Genomic DNA, 19,893 nt, shown 5'->3' on the forward strand with positions numbered 1-19,893 from the left:
ACAGTCTGAAGAAGTGATTTTAGATTTGTGAGATCCATGGTGAAAAGTGTCATCAATAGTGCTATCAAGCAGTACCTGCTTAGCAATAAGCTGCTTACTGATGCCCAGTTTAGGTTCTGACAGAGTCATTCAGCTCCAAGACACATCCTAGGCTCAAACATGTACAAAAACAGCTGAATTCCAGAGGTGAGGTGAGAGTGACAGTCCTCGACATCAAGGCTGCATTCAACTGAGTGTGACATCAAGAGGCCTTAGCAAAACTGAAATCAATGCATATCAACAAATTTTCAATTGCTGGACTTATACCTGGCACATACAAGCTGCTTGTGGTTGTTGGAGGTCAGTCATCTCATCCAGGACATCTCTGCAGGAGTTCTTCAGAATAGTATCCAAGGCCCAACCATCTTCAGCTGCTTCAATGACCTCCCCTCCATCACAATATCAGAAGTGGAGATGTTCGCCGATGATTTTGCAATGTTCAGTCCCATTAGTGATTCCTCCAACGCTGAAGCAGTTCGTGATCAAAGGCAACAATATCCAGGCTTGGGCTGACAAGTAAAATTTGCATCACACAAATGCCAGGCAATGACCATCGCCAATCTAACTCCCAGCCTTTTACATTCAGTGGTGTTACTATCACTGTGACCCCAATATTAACATCTTTTGGGCTGCCATTGAACAGAAACTCAACTGGACTTGCTATAAAAACACATTGAGCCAGAGACGAGGAATACTGCAACAAATAACTCGCCTCCTGACTCCCCAGAGCCTGTCTATCATCTACAAGGCATATGTCAATAGTGTGATGGAATACTCCCCACCTGACTGTATGGGTGCAGCCCCAACAAGCTCAAGAAGCTTGACACCATCCATGACACAGCAGTCTGCTTGACTGGCACCACATCCACAAGCATCAACTCCCTTCGCCCCAATGCTCAGTAGCAGCAGTGTGTACTCTCCACAAGGTGCACTGCAGAAATTTGCCAAAGATCCTTAGACAGCACCCCAAACCCACAACCACTTCCATCTAGAAAGACATGGGCAGCAGATACTTGGAAGCACCGCTGGCTGCAGGTTTCTCTCAAAACCACTCACCATCCTGACCTGAAAATATATTCCCATTCCATCACTGTCACTGGGTCAAAACCCCGAAATTCCCTCCCAATAGCATTGTGGGACAGCCTACAGCATGTGGACTGCAGAGGTTCAAGACGTCTGCTCACTACCACTTTCTCAAGGGTAACAAGGACAGGCAATAAATGCTGCCCAGTCAGCAATGCCCCCATCTCTCGAGTGAATTTTTAAAAAAGTGCTAGTTTTTACACCATGAACTGTTGCTCATTTAGTACTGGATTTGGATCAGCAAACTCAATTTACCTCTGACCTTTAAGAGCCAGATAACAACAGGTAAATCATTCATGAGAGTAAAAAACAGTGCAGGTACTGGAGCCAATTGGAGTTCTCAAGTTAGTTTTTAAAGCAATAGATTCCCAGACAATCACAGCTTTGAATGCCAAGGCTACATGTTACTCAAACCTACATCGGCAAGATATTATCAGTTCTCAGCTACAAGATGGAAAATCTCAAATGTGGATCACTCCAATTTAATGGAGGAAGGAACAGAAAAGCAATAGACTGTCCTTCCCAACTAATGGTCTTACAGATAATTCTAGTAAAGTACAATTGAATGCATTTCCCCAGCAAGAAAATAAATTACATTAATGAGACAGTGAATGTGAGTAGAAAAACAAGAAACCAGTCAGTCTAAAGTGACCCATTAACAATATGATTATAAGTCCAAGTAGTGCCAAAAATGCATTCATGTTAAAATGCCAAAGGTTACGCCCAATTTAAAATGTGTAGAAAAATATAAATCACAAGTCTTACAAATTGTATTGACCAAATCCTTTGATGCCAGCAAGTCATCTTTTTTTAAAATTCACATTAAATAAAATGTACGTCTCAAAATTGATCGTATTGCATTCTGGTTAAAAAAACAAATCTTTTGATTGAAAATGATTGCATAAACTGAATATGAAAAAGAAGCATTAATATATTGGTAAGTGGCAAGTAATTTTTCAAACCAAATGGATTAAATCCTTCAACAAAATCAAAAAAAGGTTCAAAGTAAGGATTAACACTTATTTTAAAAAACAACAATTGTAACCTAACTATAAAACAATTTTAAAGTGCAGCATGCACATTTTGGAACAAGGAAAGCTATTAAGATGAGCTGTGCTGCCTAGATTTTGCACACAGATAAGTACAAGTTATCTAAAAAAGAAGCTTAAGTCACTGCATGGTTTAATTACTCACTAACACTCCCTGAAAAACAAATTAAACATCCAGGCATGCCCTGGGTGAAAGGGCACAGAACTCAATTACTGGAAGGAAATATCTCACTAGCCAGAGAGAATAATCAACCCTGCATGTCATTAGCCACATCAAGATTTAAAGTCAACTTAATGAGGTGGAAAAGGGGGCAAACAAGGAACAGACAGAGTAACAACTTATCTAGGCTTTCAGACTATTTATCCCTGACAGGAAGACTGTTATTCGGAAAGAGAGATGGAAGGATTTGTCGAAAATAGAAACAGAACCATTTTCACATTCTGCAAGCAAATGATTTATAAGAAAAGAATTCAGGAACCTTTGACATTGACGACTTCTGTAGAACATGCTGCACTACTCTGCTGGAAAACTGCCCTTGAAACAAATAGGCTTGGTGTATGCTTTCATCGAGAACAACTCGATATCAACCATTCAGTTAATGTCTACAATTCCAGATCAAGGTGTTAAAACAAAATAGATATCAAAAATTAAAATTATGTATATGCATACTGCACAGTTCAGACCGTGAACAAAATATTCATTCGGAATCATACACCATACAAACTTAAGTTCAGCATTACAATTTTTTCTTCTTGCCATGTAAACATTATGCATTTTAAAACATTTAGTTTTATTTTGTAACCTGTATTACATTTAAGAAAGTAGTTTCAAATGCTAGATTCTATTACATTGATTCTTCAAAAACATAAAAGTGAACAGATATGTTGACCCCATGTCCCAAAACTGATGGTTATATGCAGCACAAGTCACCAAGCTCTACTACCCTAAAAAGGGAAAGTGAAATATTCCATATGTTTTCTTTGTTGCCAGCAAGGTTCTTGCCATAAAGACCACATCAGCTTCCCTGCAGAGGGACCAGGTCAATGCCCCGTGCAACTATTCATATGCATCCAAGTGGAAGCTAACAACTCATTTCAAAATGGATACTGTGATGCTTGCCAGAAAACTTATTTCTCTAAACTGCATTTTTGTTACTTCCTTAGAGTTTACATCTCAAAATTGAACTCGTCCTAAAAAAAAATGCAGATTTTTGTTATAAACCAATGGAAAAGTTTGAATATAATGTGTATTTTGCACCTCTATATAAATCCCTGTACCCTGTACTACATATTTTGGCTGAGACAGCCTAAGGTATTGTGTTTCCTGGGTCGCTATGTCTCACAATGGCCGTAACTACAATCATTTGATTTCCAGATGGAAGTTCTTACTCATTTTTCTTGCTCTCACCTCTTCACAGAAAACCAAATAATCCTCATGTAGGCCATTTTTGCCTAATCATTCCCCCACAAAAATCCCTGACCAGGAATAGCACTCAACTCAACTCGCTCCATGTAGCGCCCTCAGTTGTCGTAAGCATAGCTCTCAACACATCTAACTCCAGAAATATTTTCGCGAATCCATGATATCATAAATGCAGCAAGGAGAAGATACAGACCCCGAGAACTCTCATCTGATGACGGGATTGAACACATGCTGCAACCATTAAGTGCTACAATCCAGCCAACAGAACCAACCAGCACATACAACTCTTCAGCTGGATTAAATACCAAAATGAAATCACCATCATATTTTATAGATGAAAACTAATTTATTTTAGAACAGACAATTGTTTTAATTGTAATTTTTTTCCTCCAATATGTAGAATGAATCACTGAAATGTACCTTATGGACAAGATGCAGCAACAATGTTTACATGGAATTGTTTCAATAATTATTCAACTCTATTTTACAGTAGCTCATCTTAACCAAGCGTCATTTATGGTCTGAAGCTGTATAGATTTAGCTGTTGAAATATATAAAAAGGAACATGAAACATAAGATCCAGAGGGGTTTGACAGGGTGGATGTGTTAAGGATGGTTCCTGTTGTAGGAGAATCTAGAACAAGGGGCCACAGTTTAAAAATAAGAAGTTGCCCATCTAAAACAGAGATGAGGATATTTATTCTTAGAGAGTTGAAACTCTTCAAAAGTCTTCCTCAAAAGGCAGCAGAAGCAAAAAAAAATTATTTGAATCTTTAAAGTAGGGGTGAATGGATTATTGGCAAGTAACAGGATGCAAGTAGGAATGTGCAGTTGAAGTTACAATTAAATCAAACATGATCTTACTAAATTGTGGAGCAGGTTCAAGAAACTAAAGGGCCCACTTCTGCTCAGAATCCATCAGTTTGCAGTTTTGAGTAAAATCAAAATGTCAGGTGTAACAGATATAGATGTCAAATGTAATTCGTTAAATTTTGGAACTATGGAATGCAAGCTCTGATGAGAAATTAATGCAGAACAAATAGAATTAGAATCTGATTTTCACTGCAGTAAGGTAGAATTATATATGATTCTCAGTTTCTCAACATGACTTATTAGAGTGAAAACAAAATTGTGTAGTATTATATTACTCATTATTCATATCCCTTCTCAACTAAAACACAACTACTGAACAATGTTAAATCACAACACAGAATTATGTAGCAGAGAGCAAGACCATTCAGTCCATTACACCTGTGCTGACTCAATAAAGCAATGTCCAAATAATCCTACTCTCCAGCTCTGTCCCATGACATTGCAAATTGTTCTTATCAATACTTATCCAATTCTTCCTTGAAAACTACTATTAATCTACCTCCGCACTCTCAGACATTTCAGATGTGATAAAGAAATCAGATTTTCACAAAATCTTGCCACTTCTTCAAAAAGGTTAACTAGAATCTTCTTTGGACACATAAGAACAAGCTTATCAGGTACTGTACTACTAGCAACCTAAATATTGAGTGATAATTACATTATGAAACCCAGAATAAAGTAATTTCCCACTTAAGAGAAATTAGCTCAATGAGTTATTCTATAGCTCCAGACAGAAATAGAGTCATAGTCAGAGAGCTGTCCAGCATGGAAACAGACCTTTCGGTCCAACCCGTTCCATGCCTACCAGATATACCAACCCAATCTAGTCCCACCTGCCAGCATCCGGCCCATACCCCTCAAAACCCTTCCTGTTCATATACCCATCCAAATGCCTCTTAAATGTTGCAATTGTACCAGCCTCCACCACTTCCTCTGGCAGCTCATTCCATACACATACCACACACTGTGGAAAAAGTTGCTCCGTAGGTCTCTTTTATATCTTTCCCCTCTTACCCTAAACCTATGCCCTCTAGCTCTGGACTTCACGACCCCTATCCATGTCCCTCATAATTTTGTAAACCTCTTTCAGGTCACCCCCCAGCCTCCAATGCTCCAGGGAAAACAGCCCCAGCCTGTTAAGCCTCTCCCTATAACTCAAAACCTCCAACCCGGGCAACATCCTTGTAAATCTTTTCTGAACCCTTTCAAGTTTCACAACATCTTTCCGATAGGAAGGAGACCAGAATTGCATGCATTATTCCAAAAGTGACCTAACCAATGTCCTGTACAGCTGCAACATGACCTCCCAACACCTGTGCTCAATACTCTGACCAATAAAGGAAAGCACACCAAATGCCTTCTTAACTATCCTATCTACCTACGACTTCACTTTCAAGGAGCTATGAACCTGCACTCCAAGGTCTCTTTGTTCAGCAACACTCCCCAGGACCTTACCATTAAGTGTATAAGTCCTGTTAAGATTTGCTTTCCCAAAATGCAGCACCTCGCATTTATTTGAATTAAACTCCATCTGCCACTTCTCAGCCCATTGGCCCATCTGGTCAAGATCCTGTTATAACCCTCTTTGCTGTCCACTACACCTCCAATTTTGGTGTCATCTACAAACTTACTAACTGCACCTCTTATGCTCGCATCCAAATTATTTATGTAAATGACAAAAAGTAAAGGACCCAGCACCGACCCTTGTGGCACTCCACTGGTCACAGGCCTCCAGCCTGAAACACAACCCTCCACCACTACCCTCTGCCTTCTACCTTTGAGCCAGTTCTGTATCCAAATGGCTAGGTCTCCCTGCATTCCATGAGATCCACCCTTGCTAATCAATCTCGCATGGGGAATCTTGTCAAACACCTTACTGAAGTCCATATAGATCACATCTACTACTCTGCCCTCATCAATCCCCTTTGTTACTTCCTCAAAAAATTCAATCAATTTTGTGAGACATGATTTCCCACGCACAAAGCTATGTTGACTATCCCTAATCAGTCCTTGCCTTTCCAAATACATGTACATCCTGTCCCTCAGGATTCCCTCCAACAACATGCCCACCACTGAGGTCAGGCTCACTGGTCTATAGTTCCCTGGCTTGTCCTTACCGCCCTTCTTAAACAGTGACACCACGTTAGCCAACCTCCGGTCTTCCGGCACCTCACCTGTGACTATCGATGATACAAATATCTCAGCAAGAGGCCCAGCAATCACTTCTCTAGCTTCCCACAGAGTTCTAAGGTGTACCTGATCAGGTCCTGGGGATTTACCTTTACCCTTTTCAAAACATCCAGCACTTCCTCCTCTGTAATATGGATATTTTGAAAGATGTCACCATCTATTTCCCTACAGTCTATATCTTCCATATCCTTTTCCACAGTAAATACTGATGCAAAATACTCCTTTAGTATCTCGCCCATTTTCTGCGGCTCCACACAAAGGCCACCTTGCTGATCTTTAAGGAGCCCTATTCTCTCCCTAGTCACCCTTTTGTCATTAATGAATTTGTAAAAACTCTTTTGATTCTCCTTAATTGTATTTGCCAAAGTTATCTCATGTCTCTTTTTTGCCCTCCTGATTTCTCTCGAGTATACTCCTACTTCCTTTATATTCTAACGATTCACTCGATCTATCCTGTCTAAACCTTATATATGCTTCCTTCTTTTTCTTAACCAAACCTTAAATTATTGCTTTTGGCAAAAATGTTACAAACTGAGAGCATGGACACTTTGTTTAAAAAAAAGATTGTGAAATCAATGCCAACCATAGTTCAGGTCACCACCAGGTCTGGAAAATGTGCAATGCAGGCAAGATTATTCAAGGTAAAAATAATGACTGCAGATGCTGAAAACCAAATACTGGATTAGTGGTGCTGGAAGAGCACAGCAGTTCAGGCAGCATCCAACGAGCAGCGAAATCGACGTTTCGGGCAAAAGCCCTTCATCAGGTTATTCCTGATGAAGGGCTTTTGCCCGAAACGTCGATTTCGCTGCTCGTTGGATGCTGCCTGAACTGCTGTGCTCTTCCAGCACCACTAATCCAAGATTATTCAAGATCTGGCCAATGGGAGACAAGATTTGGGTTTTGCAGGAGAGGTATAGAACTCCCTCATTCATAGAAAAGAATGAGTTAAGAATTCAAGACCTGCAAAATGTATTTGCAAATTTAAATAACCACAGTGATCACAAAATTTAAAAATTATTACAAATATAGTTGATCATTGAATAGTGACCATTACATGGGACAATGTTATATTTCTTTGTTTTACTAACCCAAAAATGAAGTGTTTAGTAATGAAAGTTTCATACGATAAAACATTTTGGCACATAGTTCACCAAAACAGACTTTAAAGATATTCAATTGTTTTCAGTCAGTCAAGCCATGCTTCTTATTAACCACCTTAGGCAAGATAAGAGGAACTGTAGAACACCACATGAGACTGAGCACAAGGTTGCATTTTAAGTTCTTGATTCCAAAAATACCTTGAAACTTTATAATTACAATACAGATCTAGCTGGTTTAAAGCAATGTACAAATTGATTACATTCAGAAGACTGCAATCTGCAATTAACTACTGTCATGCTCAGTGTGCAGAAACTTAACATAATTACACTTCTTCAGAAATAGCGAGCTTTTATTGCATAAAGATCACATATATATATAAGGAGTGTTCAGAGTTCACTAGCACCTGTAACTAAAATAGCCATGCAGATATTAAAATAGGCCACAGCACCTCTGGGTTTTAAAGGGAAAAAAATAAGTTGGCCAGACTCTCTATTTCTGGTCAATATTCAGGGAATGTTATTTCTGTGCAAACATCAGACAAGAACACAGAGTTGCACTTTGATCCAACTTTTCCCCAGAGTGCAGTAACCTGTCAACAATTACCATCAGGATTCAGACATGGTGAACAGTCATTTGGACAAATTAACAGGGAGCACCAACACCTAATGGCACCATATTTTGGTAACATGCTGAATGTAGTTTAAGGACAGGTATAAAAGTAGTTGAAAAATAATATTCATATCAGTATAACTTGGCTTTTTTTTATTTTTAGCTCCACTGGTTACAGTTACAATCCAACACTTGTTGGAAAGGCTGTTAAACAACATTAGATGCAAGATCTTACAACTTTTCAAAATCTGCTAAACACCAATACCTGCAACCTCCCATTTAAATTGCATATCATCCCAAGTTAGATACATATGGTCATTCTTTCATCCTCATTAGATCAAAATCCTGGACCCCTGACAATAGGAGGACAATCACAATATGGATGTAGCCAAATCAAAAGGGCTCACCACCAACTTCTCAATTAAAAACCCGATAATAAGTGCTGGTTTTGCTCATGACACCACCAACTAAAGGAAATTTCTCTTAAAAGAATCACATGCACAAATAAATAAATTCCCTCAACTTCTGTGGCATGGCACTGAGATTGAGACAAGAGATTCACCATCCTCCTTGTTTGCTACGATACCTTACAGTGTAGCCAAGCAACAGCTGAACATTCCACTAAAATAATTTAGTTTTGTCCAACTGTAAAATGAAAACACCTAAATTATTACCAAACACTTAATAACAAAGCTGTACATTTCTTAAGTCTCAATCAAGTAGATTAAATGCCTAGTTCACCTATTAGTATCTTGGGCACTTTATCTGTTCAAGATGACAGAAACACAAGTCCTGTTTTACTGATAATGTGCAACTGTTCAAGTAGGTCAATATGGGTAAGCCACAAACTACCCCCATTTATGGCTACCAGGTGCATATGAATACTGAATAATATTAGCCATATTTTCCCCTCATCCCTTTACTTACAAATTATGTTCAGACTATGCAAATACAAAGGTGACATTAACTTTGCAGGGGAAAGGTAGATACATTAGTTCTTTAAGGAAAAATACTGTCGAATTATTAAGCAACAAAATAACTTAGAAACTAAAGCTAGCTGTCAAACACAATCACTATTTATAACTTGCGTGCTGAGGCATACATAACCCTGGGTTAAATCAAGCGCATAGATGTAGATGTTGGCACTGCACAAATGGTTCAAGATTTTGTGAACTATTTAATTTCCTAGACTTTTGAAAGCAACTAATTTATTGTACAATATGTTATCAAAGTATCCGCTAAAGCACATACTTATGACATAAGAAAACATTGTCTTAAGGATTTAAGTTATTGTGTGACTGATTTCAAATACTCTAACATGCCCTTTCTAAAATTATCAGGAATATCTACATTTTACTAAATTAACATTCCAACATGCAATACATGATGCAAGTTGAGCATACAGTAGCCAAATACTGCTGCATACCCCATGTAAGTAATAACCTTTGAACGTATAAAGCTCCAAGCAGTTATTCGAGAAAAGATAATACCAAAGTCTCAAAGATTTTGGAAATATTGCAATTTTGTTTTACCCATGATCAACACAACCTTTCTATTTGCAAATTACATTGCTGTCAAATATTTACTGCAAGATAGTTCCAAGGTCACAGTTTCAGTGGTTTTACATTTTTCTCTATCATAACTAATAGGACTTTTCTCCCTAGTCAAAGTTTTGAGTTGCTCTGAGACAACATGAAGCAAAACCTTTGGAACACTGCACATAATTGACATTTGTTAAAGAATAAATTTGTTGCATTGGATAATTTTTCCTGCCTGTAAATAAATGTTTTACTAAACTGAACAGAATCTACTTCAAAACTTTAACTGCTTTTCCCCGTAAAAGAATGAAACACAGTAGTGGTAAAAGCAGATGATATTCTTTCTGAATAACAGGTATCCAATAACTATCATCTCAGATCACTGATGAAAATTATGGTAGCTGAAACTATGGCTTTGCTAAAATTCATGACCATTTACTCAATGCATAAAGAACATTTTTGATTTCATATATGAAATAATAATTGTGTGCTGCTGCTTTTGTTTTAATATGCATTAATGCCCAAGTTATACTGCTCCAAATAAGAACATTTAACAGCACTATGACTTGGGTTAGAATTGCAGTGCCCACTTTCACACTTGGTTGATTTAAGGGAAGGGGCTGTGATGCATATGCACACACAGAGAAAATGCACAGAGGTAATGCTGGAAATCCATAACAAAACCAGAACACACTTGAAATACTCAGCAGGTCAGACAGCATCCATGGAGAAACAGGGTTAACATTTCACATTAAGAAATTGCTTCTTATGGAAGATAAACTATCACTGTTTCTCTCTGTGCAGATACAGCCTCATCTGTTGCATATTTCCAATATTTTCTGGTTTTATTCCATTCACAGTTCACTAACATCTTTCTACTGGTGTAAGTTGTAGTAAAGGATAATCAGCTCTTGGCTTCAGAAATTTATATTGCAGCAAAGGAGCATAGCCTCATTAACTTATCATTCAAATAGCAAATGAAAGTCATAACAACTCCCTTTTGCAGCAGCATTTATACTGACAAACTACCAATTTCTACACAATCAATAACTGGCTGTATGTTGTTCTGTGTGTGGTCCAAATGATCACCCAAATGCCAAAACTAAAACATAGCTGAAGCAAGCACAATAAATACAGAAATTATCCTTAACTGAAAACCTACTGCTGGTCAGCCAGAATCTGATACATTAGATTTTAATAAATATACTCACAAACAAAGCATGAGAGAAATCTGTTTACATTATAAAATCTGCATTGGGTCATTTTAAACCACAAGTATGCAATCTGATGGGGCTAGTCAATAGTCTAATTTGCAATGCAAAACTGAGATTTGACCGCAAATCATCTGCATACTTCACTGCACATCGGCTGCATTTCCAGCTTCAAACTTGACTACCTCGTAGGAGATGATTTGTATAAAGGCAGGCATTTTTTGTGTATTTTAAAAAAAGTGACTAGTCATGCTACAAAACATCTCCCCCGTGGCAATCAGAAGTTGCACCTTACAGCAGTAATCATTTTAAAAATATCTGATGCTCTCTACTCCGCATTTTTGTAGAGTTTCAGCCGGCAAGAAACTCTTTCTTCAGCTGTCCCGAGAGAGCACTTTCTTGCGCTGAACCAACCTGAAAGAACAGTTCCCTGCGAAACAATTAATATTCGCTGCACATATTATTTCCAAATAAAAACTGTCAGCACTTTCTCTTAAAAAGATGCACGCACACAACCTCTCAAGATTTCCCTGGCATTTGCAGGACAGGGATCCAAATAAATCTAAACGTACCTGATGCGCGAGCGATTTTTTTCTATACTTTGCTTCAAAAATAAAAGGCATTTCATTGAATTTTTATTTTGAGAGCCGGCGGTTCTGATACTCACAAGAAGAAGGTGAAGATGCTGAGGCCTTGCGGGACGGTGGTCAACCCTCGGCCGGAGCAGTCGACCCGGAGCGCGGCTCCACCGTCGCCCTCGCAGCGACACACGGCCGGGCACGGAGCGGCCACATTCTCGGAGCGGCCGCCGCTCGATCCCAGCAGCAGCAGCAGCAGCAGGACAGGGAGCAAGGCGGCGGCAGCAGCCGGCCAGCGGCGTCCCGAGCCCGGCCGCCGCCGCCGCCGCCGCCGCCCCGCACAACACCAGCGGCACATGAAGAGGGACTCTCAATTAATTTCAAATATCAAACCGACCGCAGCGAACCTCTGTCTTTCTCACACACTCTCTCTCTCCCACCCCCCCGGGGGCGGCGGGCGGTCGGTCGGTCGCCGGTCCGTACTCTCCTGCCCCCAGCCCCGGTTCCAGTCCTCAGTGACCCGACACACACACCGATCCCGTGCTCTCCCTTCCCTCACTCCGACAGCTGGGCCCAGCCCGGACCGCCCAGGGGGGGAGGGGACAGGTACCGTCACCATGGAGACAGGGGCGGAGCTTGCACCCTGATTGACAGCTTAGCCTCTGATTGACAGCTCCCCCTCTGATTGACAGCTCCCCCTCTGATTGACAGCTCTTCTTTTGACAGCTCTCTCTGATTGACAGCTCTCTGAATGATAGATCTCCATCTGCTTGCGTTCTCTGTCTGACAGTTCTCTGGTTGACAGCTCTCTCTGATTGACAACTCTCTATCTGATTTATAGCTGTCTGATTGACAGCTCTCTCCCTCTGATTGACAGCTCTCTCCCTCTGATTGACAGCTCTCTCTGATTGGCAATTCTCCCTCTGATTTACAGCTCTTTGTCTGATTGACAGCTCTCTCTCTGATTGACTGTTCTCTCTCAGATTGACAATTCTCCCTCTGATTGACGGCTTTCTATCTGATTGACAGCTCTCTCTGATTGACAACTCTCTATCAGATTTATAGCTCTCTGTCTGATTGACAGCTCTCTCCCTCTGATTGACAATTCTCCCCCTGATTTACAGCTCTTTGTCTGATTGACAGCTCTCTCTCTGATTGACAATTCTCCCTCTGATTGACGGCTTTCTATCTGATTGACAGCTGTCTGTGATGGATGGCTCTCCCTCTGATTGTCAACTTTCCCTCTGATTGATGCCTCTCCCTCTGATTGACAACTCTCCCTCTGATTGACTGTTTGCCCTTTGATTGACAGCTCTCTCTCTCTGATTGATGGCTCTCTTTGATTGACAGCTCTATCTCTGATTGACAGCCCTCACTGATACAGCTTCCTCTATGATTGACAGCTCCTTCTGATTGACAGCTATCTCTCTGATTGACAGCTCTCTCCCTGAGTGACACCCCTCCCCTCATTGTCAGCTCTCCCCCAATTACGGCTCTCCTGTAATTGACAGAACCCCCCCCCCCCCCCCCCCACCGCCCCGTGAACAGCTCTCTCCTGATGGACAGCCCTCCCTTGATTAATAATTCTCCCTCGATAATAGCTGCCCTCTCTGACTGACATCATATCTCTCAGATTGACAGCCTGACCCAGATTAACAGCTGGTTTCTGACATGCAGCTAGCTCCTTGAGTGATAGCTGACACCCAACTGACAGCTGTCACATGATTGATTGTCCACCCACCCCAAATTAACTTCTTACACTTCTGATTTACAGCTTGAGATTGATCCCTGTTTGACAGTCAGCTACACTATCTGTGAGATCCTCTGTGTATGCCTGGACTGTTTGCGACACTGCACACTGCCTCAAATCAGCTGGAGGGGCCGGGTAGAGACTATCACTCATCCACTTCACAAATGTGCCTTTGCAAAGGAAGTCTGGAGAGAGAGAGAGAGAGAGATGCTGTGGTTTTTGTCAAGGTTCATCACGTGCAGCTCCATGATGCAGGACTCTTATGTTTTCAGGGCTGTTCTTGAGATGCACACTGAGACAAACATTGACTGCACCTGGATGACCATCAATTTGGTGAAAGACGCTCTCCATTCCACCCAAAACTTCCAGAACAAGGCGTTGACCTTGAGCGAGTGTTGTAGACTGGAACATTCCAAGGTCTAGGACTAGGTGCGAAGGGATGCATGAAAGTTTGGGGCAGCTGTCGCGAAGACAGAGTGGGGAAAGACCACTATCTAAGGTCTTTCTGCCAAAATTAAATGGAGATACATTCAATTATCGGACCCTCCCAGTGCCTCAAATGTATGTAAATACAATCTTGTATAAGTAAGAAATGCCTTGGGTTTGTTGTTCTACATAGGAGCATAAGAGGTACAGTTAGCAAGTTTGCAGATGACACCAAAATTTGAGGTGTAGTGAACAGCTAAGATGGTCACCTCAGATCACAACAGGATCTGGACCAGATGGGCCAATGGGCTGAGAAGTGGCAGATGGAGTTTAATTCAGATAAATGCAAGGTGCTGCATTTTGGGAAAGCAAATCTTAACAGGACTTATACACTTAATGGTAAAGTCTTAGAGAGTGTTGCTGAACAAAGAGACCTTGGAGTGCAGGTTCATAGCTCCTTGAAAGTGGAGTCGCAGGTAGGTAGGATAGTGAAGAAGGCGTTTGGTATGCTTTCCTTTATTGGTCACAGAGTATTGAGTACAGGAGTTGGGCGTCATGTTGCGGCTTTACAGGACTTTGGTTAGGCCACTGTTGGAATATTGTGTGCATGTATGGAATGAGCTGCCAGAGGATGTGGTGGAGGCTGGTACAATTGCAACATATAAGAGGCATTTGGATGGGTATATGAATAGGAAGGTTTTTGAGGGATATGGACCGGGTGCTGGCAGGTGTGACTAGATTGGGTTGGGATATCTGGTCAGCATGGACGGGTTGGACTGAAGGGTCTGTTTCCGTGTTGTGCATCTCTATGACATTTGTAAAGGCTTTGTGTAGAACCAAAATGCTCTAGCTACTATGCATTTAGGAAAAGATTTTTATGAATAAAGCATATTTTTGAAATAAAAAAGGGACAGCTAGCTAGCTACCTGACTGACAACATGCTCCTCTAACAACAGCCAGTTTGCTGCCCATCTTGTGACAGGACTTGTGGATTTTATTCACCTCAGCACACACAACTCCCTAGTGGAAGAAAATCATCCTTGATTCCAAGGGACTGTCTAAGAAGAAGATAACTAATCCACATCTCTCTTCTGCTGAAGCTACAGTTTGTTTGTTGATTTGATGGACTCAACTTTCTTTTGTCCTTATTTTCAAGTGTAGGGATTCACTTGTTTTGGTTCATGCTTCAGTGTAACTTTGCGAAATAGTTGTGCAGGATAGCAAGACACATCACCTGTGAAATCCTTCCAAGAGATGCTCGCAATCCTACTACCCAATCTCAGACAATATTGGAAAGACTTACAGTCTTATTTTCACTGGGGTTTAGAAGAATGAGGAATGATTTGAAGTTCATTCGATTTTGAATGGTTTTTGGCAAGGTGGACGTGGAGAGATATTTCCTCTTGCGGATGAGACCAGACTAGGGGCTACTGCTTCTAAATTATCGGTCATGTTTTATGCAGAGGTAGTGAGAAATATTTTCACTTGGAGGATTATGTCACTTTAGAACTCTCTGCCTCAGAAGACGGGGTCAGTAAATATTTTTAAGGCAGGAGTAGATAGATTCTTATTAAGTAAAATAATCAAAGCCTATTAGGGATAGATGGGAATATGGAATTCAGAACAGAAAGAAATCAGCTATGATCTTATTGAATGGTGCAACAGGCCTGAGGATTCAAATAGCCTACTTTGCCCTGAAGCTGTATGTTCATTATAATCATTCAATAAGCAATGACCTAGCAGCATTACTGATAGACCTATTAATCTAGAAATTCAGCTATTGTTTGGAAACGTGGGTTTGAATCTCAGCACAGCAGAAGGTGGAATTTCAATTTTAAAAGAAGTCTGGAATTAAGAATCTAATGATGACCATGAAATCACTGTCAAATGTCATAAAACCCATCTGGTTCAGTAATGCCCTTCAAGGAAGGAAATCTACCATTTGGTCTGGCCTATATGTGACTCCAGACTCACTGCAATGTGATTGACAATCAGCTGACCTCTGGGCAATTAGGGATGGGCAATTAATACTAGCCTAGCCAGTGATGCCCACATTCTGTGAACAAAGAAAAAAAACTTCCATAGCAAGCAAGTCCTTCCATGGGATTTGTAGGTAAAAACAAGGACTGCAGATGCTGAATTCCTGATGAAGGGCTTTTGGCCAAAACGTTGACTTTCCTGCTCTTCGGATGCTGCCTGAACTGCTGTGCTTTTCCAGCACCACTCTAATCTAGACCATGGGATTTGTATCCAAGACTTTGTAGTTTAAACTTGAAAGTGTATCACAGCTGATAAATCTGCTGAATCACCTGCAGATTCTGACCTTTCTTTCAGTACTAATGGATTTCCTATTATTCACATTTGCACAATAATGAAAAACATTATGATGTAAATGCAAATAAGGGTGGACATGTAAAGATAAAAGGTACAAAAATGATTGCACATTGCACAATTCACTTTTGTTGGAATTTTACATGGCAAACTTCAACAACAAATGGTGGAGGCTGGTACAATTACAACATTTTAAAGGCATCTGGATGGGTATATGAATAGGAAGAGTTTAGGAGGATGTAGGCCAGTGCTGGCAAATGGGACTAGATTAATTAAAGATATCTGATTGGCATGAACAAGTTGGACTGAAGGACCTGTTTCCATGCTGTACAACATAGACTCCATGACTCTAAATGTTTAGAAGCAAATTTTAGGACTCTAAATATTTAGGAGTACAAACATCTGTAAATTCTTTGGTTTGTATATTGTGCACTTGACAAAGAAGTGGAGATCTTAGAGAAACATACCGCATGTGCTTTTGGTGTAAGTTGTCTTCACAGTGTTCATGCCTAACTAAATTATGTTCATTTCACTCTGTAGCATTCATTGTATAGTATTCCTTGTCCAGGCAAAGGGTCAGTCTACAATGTGTTATTCTCAAGCATAACATATACTAGAACTTGTTTTATAAAATGGTAACATTCATTCTATCAAGCTTAATCCAGTCCAAGACAAGTAAAATATGTGTTTTAGCTGAATGCACTTAACTGCATAATTAATTATATTAATTATAGTAAGACATTTTAAACTTGGTTATTATCTTGCAAAGTATGTTCATAGCATGGCTGCCTCTGGAAAACCTCCAACACTTTAGCAACTCTGAACTATAGAAAGAGCTTTTCAGGTTCTGGAATGTTTTAGGAGAAAGTGAGGACTGCAGATGCTGGAGATCAGAGCTGAAAATATGTTGCTGGAAAAGCGGAGCAGCTCCTTGGATGCTGATTGACCTGCTGCACTTTTCCAGTAACACATTTTCAGCTCTATAATGTTTTAGCCAACTTGCGCAGTACCTATAAAGAGAATTGCTGCCTTCTAATCTGACATTATCCTGACAGTCAATTTGTTTCTCCCCACCAGAACTTTTTGTGTTCCCCTTTTTATGTCTGTTTTCTCTTAGTGGCCTCATCTACTTTATCCTCCATCTCCTCTAAATGTTCCTCTTTGAGTGCAACCTTCCTCTATGTCAACCTGTCACAGAGCTTCTTTCTTAAATGCCTTCCCATTAGTATTGCTTCCAGTTCAATGAACAAGAGGTCTCATGGACCTAAATTTCTTATTATCTGAGAAGATTACAATTTGCCCCTTTGCAATGATGCAAGCTCTTAAAAGTTCTTCCCTCACACTCTTAAACACAGATAAAGAGGACTTTTAAATAAGTTTTCTTAACAGTGATATTTCCACATTAAAGGTGTATATTCTGTTGTCAAAAGTAGCCCATCTTAAAGTGAATTCAACTACTGAATATATCACTCATAAAGAGTTGCTGACCAAGACAAACATCACTTTATTTAGCTCACACCAGATTCACTTGCTGCTGAAACCTTCATCAAAACATCTGTTAACACAAAGCCTAATGATTCCTCTTTCCTCCTGGCCAGCCTGCCACACCCCACAAATTTTAGTTCACCTAAAACTCTGCTACCTGTAAGCTATCCCATGCCAAGTTGTTCACATCCATCCTCCCTTTCTTCAATAATCTACATTAGTTCCCAGTCCCTCACTTCTTCCAATTGAAACTGTTCACACTTACATCTAATTATATCTCTTCATTGCCTTTGATCTTTCATGTCTTTGTAATCTTACCTGGCACCCCTGGCTTCCGCTACCTTTCTGATTCAATTCACTGACATATCCCCATCCCATTATTGGTTGCAATTTATTTAATTGCTTTTGATCCATCTCTGGAATTTACTTCACAGTTTGATGCCAAATGAGACTAGATCAGTTTAGGGTATCAGGTTGGCATAGATAAGTTGGATGGAAGAGTTTGTTTCCATGCTGTTCATCTCTATGACTCTCTGACTCTAATTGACCAGCCAGCTTTGTCAACTAATAGAACCAAGCAAGATAGAGGGTACAGTAGACTGTCTTCTAATAACTATACTTTGATGAGATGTGAGTGTCTCTGACATTGGTATTTAAGAGTCCACTGAGTTTGTATGGATCTGGAATCACATGTAGGCCAAACCATTTCTTTCTCTAAAGTACATTAATATTTTTCACAACAACAGATAATAGTTTCATGGTGACCATTACTAAGACTAACTTTCAATTTCAAAAACTTCAATGAATTTAAATTCTGCAGCTGGATTGTGTGCTTTAATCCCATGATATCACAGTGTTAGATTGATCTCTTCCCAGTAACATCCTGATAATATTGCAGGTCAGGGTCAGGATACTATCAATCACTGATCTACTTGCAGTTTCACCAGGTGCAACTGCAGATTAAGGTTCTGTGGTATCTCACCAGTTAGCTCTCCAATTCTTCAACCTGCCAACCACAACCCAAACCCTCTTTATAAATTGAGTAAGTTCTTACACAGGGAGTGCATACATTTTGCATTGGGTAAGCAGACACTTCCATGTGAAATGTTTGCAGAAACTAGAATCATAGGCTCATAAACATTGTTTTCATATATCCAACCAACCACCAAAAGTTTCTAATCAGCTTCTATCTAAAATGCCTCCCTCCAAGATGCTGAATTTCAAATATTAAATTATAATGCAATTAACAGCTAATGATGTTGATGTGCCCACATTAGTAATAATGAGATAAACTCTAGATGTGTTCTTAACATATTGCAGAAACACTACATATGGCGGATGTGTAAAATTCGGCTGATTACTCTGTATTTAGAGCCTGATCTTTTTGGAACAGAACATGAATTTTCAATGGGCTGTCATTGTCCAGTTTTGTGTGTATAGAAAACTGCCACCACTACTTTCACAGGTCCCTATTAATTAGTTACTCAGTTTTCACATTACATTACATTACCGAGCCCATGGACCTGCATATAACTGAGAAGATATTACATCAGCATAGATTTCCTGATGTGGTATTTCTTGTTACAGGGAATTGTAATGTTTTCAGAATTAAGTCAAATGTTACATACAAACCTCATTATTTTCAACCTTGCTCTTAATTGTCATTCTGGTCTGATCACATCTTAATTCTCTACAAATGGTTGTGAAAGGGTTCCACTTAGTGCATCTATCAAATATGATTCAGATTTGATTTGGAGTAAGTGAATCCATCAGGGTACATTTTTCAGCCTTTTACATATGGCCACTGTTTTCGTTTGAAAGTATCTGTCAGCATGTTCATGGCAATTACACAGCTAAATCTGTTCTCTTATCTCATTGGCTATCTCATCAACCTAGTTATTTGCTCCCAGATGTGTCTCTGGTAACAGAAGCAAAAGAGCACAAATATAAAAGTGGCCTTAGCTTAGATGTGCTCTGAAGTTCTATATTTAAGACATGTACATGGTATCTTCAAAGTAAAACTGGATGCTGGCAGGTGGGACTAGATTGGGTTGGGATATCTGGTCGGCATGGACAGGTTGGACCGAAGGGTCTGTTTCCATGCTGTACATCTCTATGACTCTATGACTCTAAATTACAAAAATTTAGTTGAGTGTAAAACTGAAAGATTTCAACTTGTAAAAACCAGCTAGCAGATTCACTGA

At 39.9% G+C, this 19,893-nt stretch overlaps 1 protein-coding gene across 1 annotated transcript in view; it reads right to left on the bottom strand.

The window, feature by feature from the left end:
• lgr4 (leucine-rich repeat containing G protein-coupled receptor 4) overlaps window positions 1–12,271 on the bottom strand; it is a 132,065-nt gene extending 119,794 nt beyond the window's left edge. Inside the window, exon 1 of the mRNA XM_072592700.1 lies at window positions 11,787–12,271. Within this exon, the coding sequence (XP_072448801.1) occupies window positions 11,787–12,055 (269 nt within the window). The 5' untranslated portion in view covers window positions 12,056–12,271. The remainder of the gene's footprint in view (window positions 1–11,786) is intronic.
• Window positions 12,272–19,893: the final 7,622 nt, after the last annotated feature.

Source organism: Chiloscyllium punctatum, chromosome 22 (genome assembly GCF_047496795.1).
Source record: "Chiloscyllium punctatum isolate Juve2018m chromosome 22, sChiPun1.3, whole genome shotgun sequence".
Classification (NCBI taxonomy): Eukaryota; Metazoa; Chordata; class Chondrichthyes; order Orectolobiformes; family Hemiscylliidae; genus Chiloscyllium; species Chiloscyllium punctatum.